Genomic DNA, 9,637 nt, shown 5'->3' on the forward strand with positions numbered 1-9,637 from the left:
AGCCCTTCGGGCCCGTCGGTGCCTTGCAACTGCCTCCGGAGTCCTGCGGGAGAAGACATCCTGGAAAGACTCCTTCTTCAGTCGGACAGCTTACCTGACCACCGGTGTCCACCAGGGTGTTCGTGGGTTACCGCCCCTTAAGGCACCTAAGACCCTAAGACCACAGCTCGCCGCCGCAGCTTCAGCAATGGAAATGTTGAACATTGTTCACTCAGGTTCAATGCTCCCAGCCTCCACAGGGGCCCCCAGCCTCCACAGGCCCCCCCAGCCTTCACAGGACCCGCAGCCTCCACAAGGGCCCCCAGTCTCCACAGGGATGCCCAAAAATCTCCGCCAGAAGTGTGAGTTGAAAGTCCGTTGAACAGGGGCCTCCTCCAGACGTTCCCAATTTACCCGCACTACCCACTTGGGCTTACCAGGTCTGTCCAGAGTCCCCCCCATCCCTTGACCCAACTCACCACCAGATGGTGATCAGTTGACAGCTCTGCCCCTCTATTCACCCGAGTGTCCAAAGCCTGCGGCCTCAGATCAGATGAAACGATTATAAAATCAATCATTGACCTTTGGCCTAGGGTGCTCTGGTACCACGTACACTTATGAGCACCCTAGGGTGCTCTGGCACCATATACGGACGTTCTAGTCCAGATGTGGCCCGAAGCAACTCCACTGACTGGGCCCCGATGGAATCCATCCTCCTCTGCGCTTCCCCAGACCGGTCTGAGATGTTACGAGACAGTTCACTGGTCTGATCAGGCCTCAGATGTAAAACCTTCATCCTCTCAATCACTCCATGTAGGCACTCTTAAGTTCCCCAGACAGCTGGTGGGTCAATCTGCATGCGGCTGTCTTACCAATTTCTGATAGGTCAGGAGACCCCAAGTACAAGACAAAGGAGAAAGGAGAAAACAGCAGGCAGGGGACAAAGAGACAGAGAAAACAGCAGGCAGAGGACAAAGAGGACAGGAAACAGCAGGCAGAGGACAAAGAGACAGGAGAAAACAGCAGCAGGGGACAAAGAGACAGGAGAAAACAGCAGGCAGAGGACAAAGAGACAGAGAAAACAGCAGGCAGGGACAAAGAGACAGAAAACAGCAGGCAGGGACAAAGAGACGGAGAAAACCAGGCAGGGGACAAAGAGACAGGAGAAAACAGCAGGCAGAGGACAAAGAGACAGGAAAAACACAGGCAATGGGGCAAAGAGCAGGAGAAAACAGCAGGCAGGGGACAAAGAGACAGGAGAAAAACAGCAGGCAGGGACAAAGAGACAGGAGAACCAGCAGGCAGGGGACAAAGAGACAGGAGAAAACAGTTCCACCACGACGGAAGACACTAGAACAGGAGCTGAGATAAGAGGGAGAGGAGGAAGAACACGAACTTCTTCCAGAAGCAGGAAGAGAGAAGTACATGTACAGTGTATACTGTGTATATATATATATATATAATATATATAAGTACTGTCTCTTGTCTCCACAGACCGAGTCGTCCCATTTCTTCGGTTACGTCTACTTCAGACAAGTGAAGGACGTCTCTGTGAGGAGAGGATACTTCCAGAAGGTCAGTCACCTGACACCGTGCTGAATTCCCATTGGCTGACTCAAACCATGCCTGGTATCCAGGTTACCGTATTATGGGATGTCCTCAGTGTCTTTCAGTCTTTGGTGCTGGTGTCCAGGTTACCGTATTATGGGATGTCCTCAGTGTCTTTCAGTCTCTGGTGCTGGTATCCAGGTTACCGTATTATGGGATGTCCTCAGTGTCTTTCAGTCTTTGGTGCTGGTATCCAGGTTACCGTATTATGGGATGTCATCAGTGTCTTTCAGTCTCTGGTGCTGGTATCCAGGTTACCGTATTATGGGATGTCCTCAGTGTCTTTCAGTCTTTGGTGCTGGTATCCAGGTTACCGTATTATGGGATGTCCTCTGTGTCTTTCAGTCTCTGGTGCTGGTATCCAGGTTACCGTATTATGGGATGTTCCACGCGATGCTGCAGGTCGTTGCTCCAGAGTTCTTCGACAAGCTGCAGCCGTGTCTGGAAGCAGGTGATGATGTCATGCTTACATCATCATTACGGGTCCCAAATCTTAGGACGGAAGGACGCAGACAGAGAGACAGAGACAGAGACGCAGGACAGAGAGACAGAGAGACGCAGGACAGAGAGACAGAGAGACGCAGGACAGAGAGACAGAGAGACGCAGGACAGAGAGACGCAGACAGAAAGAGACGCAGAGAGAGACGCAGGACAGAGAGACGAGACAGAGAGACAGAAAGACACAGGACAGAGAGACGCAGACAGAGAGACAGAGAGACGCAGACAGAGAGACAGAAAGACAGGACAGAGAGACGCAGACAGAGAGACAGAAAGACACAGGACAGAGCGACGCAGACAAAGACGCAGGACAGAGAGACGCAGACAGAGAGACAGAGAGACGCAGACAGAGAGACGCAGAACAAGAGAGCAGACAGAGAGACAGAGAGACGCAGACAGAGAGACGCAGACAGAGAGAGGCAGACAGAGAGACAGAGAGACTCAGACAGAGAGACAGAGAGACGCAGACAGAGAGAGGCAGACAGAGAGACAGAGAGACGCAGGACAGAGAGACGCAGACGAAAGAGACGCAGACAGAGAGACGCAGACAGAGAGAGAGAGAGACTCAGACAGAGAGACAGAGAGACGCAGACAGAGAGAGGCAGACAGAGAGACAGAGAGACGCAGACAGAGAGAGGCAGACAGAGAGACAGAGACGCAGACAGAGAGAGGCAGACAGAGAGACAGAGAGACGCAGACAGAGAGACACAGAACAGAGAGACAGAGACGCAGACAGAGAGACAGAGAGACGCAGACAGAGAGACAGAAAGACACAGGACAGAGAGACGCAGGGAGACAGAGAGACAGAGACGCAGACAGAGACACAGACAGAGAGACAGAGACGCAGACAGAGAGACAGAGAGACGCAGACAGAAGACGAGACGCAGACAGAGAGACAGAGAGACCAGACAGAGAACGAAAGACACAGGACAGAGAGACGCAGACAGAGTCAGAAAGACACAGGACGAGCGACGCAGACAAAGACGCAGGACAGAGAGACGCAGACAGAGAGACAGAGAGCGCAGAACAGAGAGAGGCAGACCGAGAGACAGAGACTCAGACAGAGAGACGAGAGACGTAGACAGAGACAGAGAGACCAGACAGAGAACGCAGACAGAGAGACAGAGAGACGTAGACAGAGAGACAGAGAGACGCAGACAGAGAGAGGCAGACAGAGAGACAGAGAGACGTAGACAGAGAGACAGAGAGACGCAGACAGAGAGACGCAGACAGAGAGAAGAGAGACGTAGACAGAGAGACAGAGAGACGCAGACAGAGAGACGCAGACAGAGAGACGCAGACAGAGAGAGACACAGGACAGAGAGACGCAGATAGAGAGACGCAGGACAGACAACAAGAGAGACATTTATGACTCAGTGTGCAAAGACCTTAACTTGGTGAAGTGTCACCTGACCTCTTCTCTCATCCAATCAGTTTGCAGCGAGATCGACCAATGGCCTTCCCCCGTTCCTGGACTGACGCTCCACCTGCCGCTGATGGGCAGGGTCTTACAGGTGAGGGGCGGGGCCTGTAGACAGGTAAGGGGCGGGGCCTGTAGAGGGGAGGGTCATATATATATATATAGAACGTGTATATTTTGTTCTTCAGGTTCGGATTCCTTCCAGAACCGACCAATCAGGAGGAAGTCCCATCCGACAGACTGGTCAACAGTAACTTTAGTTCTTTATTGACATCGCTGTGATTAGCGGTCATCTGTGGGTGAACAATAAAGTTTCTTTTATGTCGTCAGGTGTTGCCGGCGCCAACCGTGCTGCCCTCCGTCCACGAGCTGGACCTCTTCAGGTCTGTCTTCTGGTCTCACTATAGAGAGGGAAGCCCCGCCCCCTTAGCTTGGTCCCACGCCTTTAAACTGACATCACATCACATGTGTCATTCAGGCAGGAGGGGATGGGATGGGGCTACACACAGGAAGGGGCGGGGTGGAATAACAGGAAGGGGCGTGGCCACAAACAGAATAACAGGATGATTCTTATCAGGATAAATAAGGAACTTCCTGTTGACCTTTGACCTCCAGGTGTTTCCAGCCGGTCCTAGTTCACCTTCAGATGCTCTGGGAGCTCGTGTTGCTAGGGGAACCACTGGTCGTTATGGCACCGTCTCCAACCGTCTCCTCGGAAACTGTGCTGGCTCTCATCAGGTAACTCAACTGCCAATCACAGAGCAGTTGAGATATGCTACTCTATACCTGCTAAAAGTAGTGATTATTTACATGGAGTCTGGTGGAGATATGCTGCTCTATACACGCTAAAAGTAGTGATTATTTACAGGAGTCTGGTGGAGATATGCTGCTCTATACATGCTAAAGTAGTGATATTTACATGGAGTCTGGTGGAGATATGCTGCTCTATACATGCTAAAAGTAGTGATTATTTACATGGAGTCTGGTGGAGATATGCTGCTCTATACATGCTAAAAGTAGTGATTATTTACATGGAGTCTGGTGGAGATATGCTGCTCTATACACGTTAAAAGTAGTGATTATTTACATGGAGTCTGGTGGAGATATGCTGCTCTATACATGCTAAAAGTAGTGATTATTTACATGGAGTCTGGTGGAGATATGCTGCTCTATACATGCTAAAAGAAGTGATTATTTACATGGAGTCTGGTGGAGATATGCTGCTCTATACACGCTAAAAGAAGTGATTATTTACATGGAGTCTGGTGAAGATATGCTGCTCTATACATGCTAAAAGAAGTGATTATTTACATGGAGTCTGGTGGAGATATGCTGCTCTATACACGCTAAAAGAAGTGATTATTTACATGGAGTCTGGTGAAGATATGCTGCTCTATACACACTAAAAGTAGTGATTATTTACATGGAGTCTGGTGGAGATATGCTGCTCTATACACGCTAAAAGAGTAGCAGAGCAGTGTCTCTGTCTCTCAACCAATCCCAGAGCAGTGTGTCTGTCTGTCCCCAGCATTATCAGTCCTCTGAGGAGCTGCTGTGATTTCCGTCCCTACTTCACCGTCCACGACAGCGAGTTCAGAGAGTTCACCACCAGGACGCAGGCGCCGTTAGTAACCTTTAACCTTTTATTCCTGTCTGTCTCTTACCTGTCCTTCTGACTACCTGTATGACCGGTCTGTCTGACCTGTCTGTCTGACCTGTCTGCTACCTATCTGTCTGCCTGCCTGCCTGTCTGACCTGTCTGTCTGCTACCTGTCTGTCTTACCTGTCTGTCAGACCTGTCTGTCTGACTTGTCTGTCTGTCTCTGACCTGCCTGTCTGACCTGTCTGTCTGCTACCTGTGTGTCTGACCGGTCTGTCTGTCTCTTACCTGTCTCTCTGCTACCTGTCTGTCTGCTACCTGTCTGTCTGCAGGCCTAGCGTGGTCCTGGGCGTCACCAACCCGTTCTTCATCAAGACATTCCAGAACTGGCCGCACATCGTCCGGCTCGGAGAAACCAAGATGGCCGGTGACTCTTCTTCTCTTCTTTTTTTTTCACACTTCTTTACCTTCTTCTTCTTCTCTGATCTTGGTCTGTTTGGTCTTCAGGTTATTTACCCAAACAGGTGAAGGTGAAGAAACTGTCCAAGCTGAAAACTCTGGACACCAAACCAGGTGATTCATTTAACCCGAACTTAGTTTTTCTCTATACACGCTAAAAGTAGTGATTATTTACATGGAGTCTGGTGGAGATATGCTGCTCTATACACGCTAAAAGTAGTGATTATTTACATGGAGTCTGGTGGAGATATGGGCTCTATACACGCTAAAAGTAGTGATTATTTACATGGAGTCTGGTGGAGATATGCTGCTCTATACACACTAAAAGTAGTGATTATTTACATGGAGTCTGGTGGAGATATGCTGCTCTATACACGCTAAAGTAGCAATTATTTACATGGAGTCTGGTGGAGATATGCTGCTCTATACACGCTAAAAGTATGATTCTTACATGGAGTCTGGTGATATATGCTGCTCTATACATGCTAAAAGTAGTGATTATTTACATGGAGTCTGGTGGATATATGCTGCTCTATACACGCTAAAAGTAGTGATTATTTACATGGAGTCTGGTGGAGATATGCTGCTCTATACACAATAAAAGTAGTGATTATTTACATGGAGTCTTGTGGAGATATGCTGCTCTATACATGCTAAAAGTAGTGATTATTTACATGGAGTCTGGTGGAGATATGCTGCTCTATACACGCTAAAAGTAGTGATTATTTACATGGAGTCTGGTGGAGATATGCTGCTCTATACATGCTAAAAGTAGTGATTATTTACATGGAGTCTGGTGGAGATATGCTGCTCTATACATGCTAAAAGTAGTGATTATTTACATGGAGTCTGGTGGAGATATGCTGCTCTATACACGCTAAAAGTAGTGATATTTTTACATGGAGTCTGGTGGAGATATGCTGCTCTATACACGCTAAAAGAAGTGATTATTTACATGGAGTCTGGTGGAGATATGCTGCTCTATACATGCTAAAAGTAGTGATTATTTCATGGAGTCTGGTGGAGATATGCTGCTCTATACACACTAAAAGTAGTGATTATTTGCATGGAGTCTGGTGGAGATATGCTGCTCTATACATGCTAAAAGTAGTGATTATTTACATGGAGTCTGGTGGAGATATGCTGCTCTATACACACTAAAAGTAGTGGTTATTTACATGGAGTCTGGTGGGTTTGCTGATGATGATTTTGCGGGTGTTTGATGTTAAACTAAATTATTTTTCTCATGTATTTGAAGCTAAACCAGGTGATCAGTATGTTTAATTACTGACTGAAGTTGACTTCCTGTCTGCAGGCATCTACACGGAGTTCAAGACGTTTCTACACAAAGACAAGATTTTAATTAAAAGACTTCTGAAGGTAAAACATCTCCTTGTTTATTGATCTACATATCTCTCTTTGGCTGTCTGTCTGTCTGTCTGTCTGTCTGTCTGTCTGTCTGTCTGTGTGATTCAGTGTGCTTGTGTGTATTATTGTGTGTATTATGTGTATTATTGTGTGTATTATTGTGTGTATGGTGTTATTATTGTGTGTATTGTATTATTGTTATTATTGTGTGTATTGTGTGTATTATTGTGTTATCATTGTGTGTGATTGTGTGTCAGGGGATCCAGAGGAAGCGCCCCCCCGAGGTCCAGACCTCCATCTTGAGGCGACACCTGCTGGAGCTCACGCAGAGTTTCATCATCCCATTGGTGAGCCAACAGCCAATCACATCGCTCAACTTACAGGAAGTGATCAGCTGATCACCGGGGGGGGGGACGTCTCGTTTTAGAAACATTACATCACAAGTTACAGTGAGGAAAATAAGTATTTAACGCGCTGCTATTTTGCAATTTCTCCCACTTAGAAATCATGGAGGGTCTGATGTCCTCGTAGGTGCATGTCCACTGTGAGAGACATGTCCACTGTGAGAGACATGTCCACTGTGAGAGACACTATTTATTTGTATGATCCAGCTGTAAATAAGTATTTAACACCTGAGAAGATCCATGTTAATATCTGGTCCAGCAGCCTTTGGTTCCAACGGTTCCTGTAGTCCTTCACCAGGTCTGACACCCTGCAGAAGGGATTCTGGCCCCCCCTCCACACAGATCTTCTCTAGACCAGTCAGGTTTCTGGGCTCCCTCCAAAGATTCTCTATTGGGTTTAGGTCTGGAGACTGGCTAGGCCCCCCCAGAACCTTGATCTGGTTCTTCCAGAGCCCCCCTTGGTTCTCCTGGCTGTGGTCTTCAGGTCTTTGTCATGTTGGAAGACCTCGACCCATCTTCAATGCTCTAACTGAGGGAAGGAGGTTGGTCCCCAAAATCTCCCAATCCATGGCCCCGGTCCTCCTTAATACAGTGCAGTCCCCCTGTCCCATGTGCAGAACCCCCCCAAAGCATGATGCTACCCCCCCATGCTCCACAGTAGGGATGGTGGTCTTGGGATGGTCCTCATCATTCTTCTTCCTCCAAACTCGGTTAGTGGAATCAGGACCAAAAAGTTCTATTCTGGTCTCATCAGACCACATGACGTCCTCCCATGACTCCTCTGGATCCTCCAGATGGTCGTTGGCAGACTTAAGACGGGCCTGGACATGGTCTGGTTTAAGCAGGGGAACCTTCCGGGCCATGCAGGATTTAAACCATGACGTCTCAGTGTATTACCAACAGTAACCTTGGAAACGGTGGTCCCAGCTCTTTCCAGGTCCTGGACCAGCTCCTCCCTTGTAGTTCTGGTCTGGTTTCTCACCTTTCTTAGGATCAGTGAGACCCCCCGAGGTGAGATCCTGCATGGAGCCCCAGTCCGAGGGAGACTGACAGTCATGTTTAGCTTCTTCCATTTTCTAATGATGTCTCCAACAGTGGACATGTCTTCACCAAGCTGCTTGGACATGTCCCCGTAGTCCTGTCCAGCCTTGTGGAGGGGGACAATTTAGTCTCTAGTGTCTTTGGACAGCTCTTTGGTCTTGGCCATGTTAGTAGTTGGATTCTTACTGATTGGATGGGGGGGACAGGTGTCTTTATGCAGCTAACGTCCTCAAACAGGTGCATCTAATTTAGGATAATAAATGGAGGGGGGGGGACATTATGAAGACAGACTAACAGGTCTTTGAGGGGCATTATGAAGACAGACTAACAGGTCTTTGAGGGACATTTGAAGACAGACTAACAGGTCTTTGAGGAACATTATGAAGACAGACTAACAGGTCTTTGAGGGACATTATGAAGACAGACTAACAGGTCTTTGAGGGACAGAATTCTAGCTGATAGACAGGTGTTAAATACTTATTTACAGCTGTATCATACAAATAAATAGTTAATAAATCCTACATTGTGATTTCTGGATGTTTTTTAGATTATGTCTCTCCCAGTGGACATGTCTCTCACAGTGGACATGTCTCTCCCAGTGGACATGTCTCTCACAGTGGACATGTCTCTCCCAGTGGACATGTCTCTCACAGTGGACATGTCTCTCACAGTGGACATGCACCTACGAGGACATCAGACCCTCCATGATCTCTAAGTGGGAGAACTTGTTAAATACTTATTATACTCACTGTAACTATTTTAGTCTGAAAATAACTGTTGTCTGTCTGTCTACCTGTCTGTCTGTCTGTCTACTTGTCTGTCTACCTGTCTGTTTATCTGTCTGTCTGTCTTTCTACCTGTCTGTCTGTCTGTCTGTCTACCTGTCTGTCTGTCTGTCTACCTGTCTGTCTACCTGTCTGTCTGTCTGTCTGTCTGTCTACCTGTCTGTCTACCTGTCTGTCTGTCTACCTGTCTACGTGTCTGTCTGTCTACCTCTCTGTCTGTCTACCTGTCTGTCTGTCTACTTGTCTGTCTGTCTACCTGTCTGTCTGTCTACCTGTCTGTCTGTCTACCTGTCTGTCTACCTGTCTGTCTGTCTGTCTACCTGTCTGTCTGTCTGTCTACCTGTCTGTCTGTCTGTCTGTCTGTCTGTCTGTCTGTCTACCTGTCTGTCTGTCTGTCTACCTGTCTGTCTATCTGTCTGTCTGTCTGTCTGTCTGTCTGTCTGTCTGTCTGTCTGTCTGTCTGTCTACCTGTCTG

General features: G+C 47.9%; 1 protein-coding gene across 1 annotated transcript in view; it reads left to right on the plus strand.

The window, feature by feature from the left end:
• Positions 1-239: 239 nt before the first annotated feature.
• The window catches only part of dennd6b (DENN/MADD domain containing 6B), a gene marked incomplete at its 5' end in the record, with an annotated part of 15,436 nt that continues 6,038 nt past the window's right edge, over positions 240-9,637 (plus strand). Inside the window, 12 exons of the mRNA XM_032508801.1 lie at positions 240-341; positions 1,453-1,554; positions 1,933-2,038; positions 3,520-3,599; positions 3,694-3,751; positions 3,828-3,888; positions 4,121-4,243; positions 5,034-5,129; positions 5,438-5,532; positions 5,613-5,678; positions 6,880-6,944; positions 7,190-7,279. Coding sequence (XP_032364692.1) covers positions 240-341; positions 1,453-1,554; positions 1,933-2,038; positions 3,520-3,599; positions 3,694-3,751; positions 3,828-3,888; positions 4,121-4,243; positions 5,034-5,129; positions 5,438-5,532; positions 5,613-5,678; positions 6,880-6,944; positions 7,190-7,279 — 1,044 coding nt within the window. The remainder of the gene's footprint in view (positions 342-1,452; positions 1,555-1,932; positions 2,039-3,519; positions 3,600-3,693; positions 3,752-3,827; positions 3,889-4,120; positions 4,244-5,033; positions 5,130-5,437; positions 5,533-5,612; positions 5,679-6,879; positions 6,945-7,189; positions 7,280-9,637) is intronic.

This window comes from Etheostoma spectabile, unplaced genomic scaffold (genome assembly GCF_008692095.1).
Source record: "Etheostoma spectabile isolate EspeVRDwgs_2016 unplaced genomic scaffold, UIUC_Espe_1.0 scaffold00009311, whole genome shotgun sequence".
NCBI classification, from domain to species: domain Eukaryota; kingdom Metazoa; phylum Chordata; class Actinopteri; order Perciformes; family Percidae; genus Etheostoma; species Etheostoma spectabile.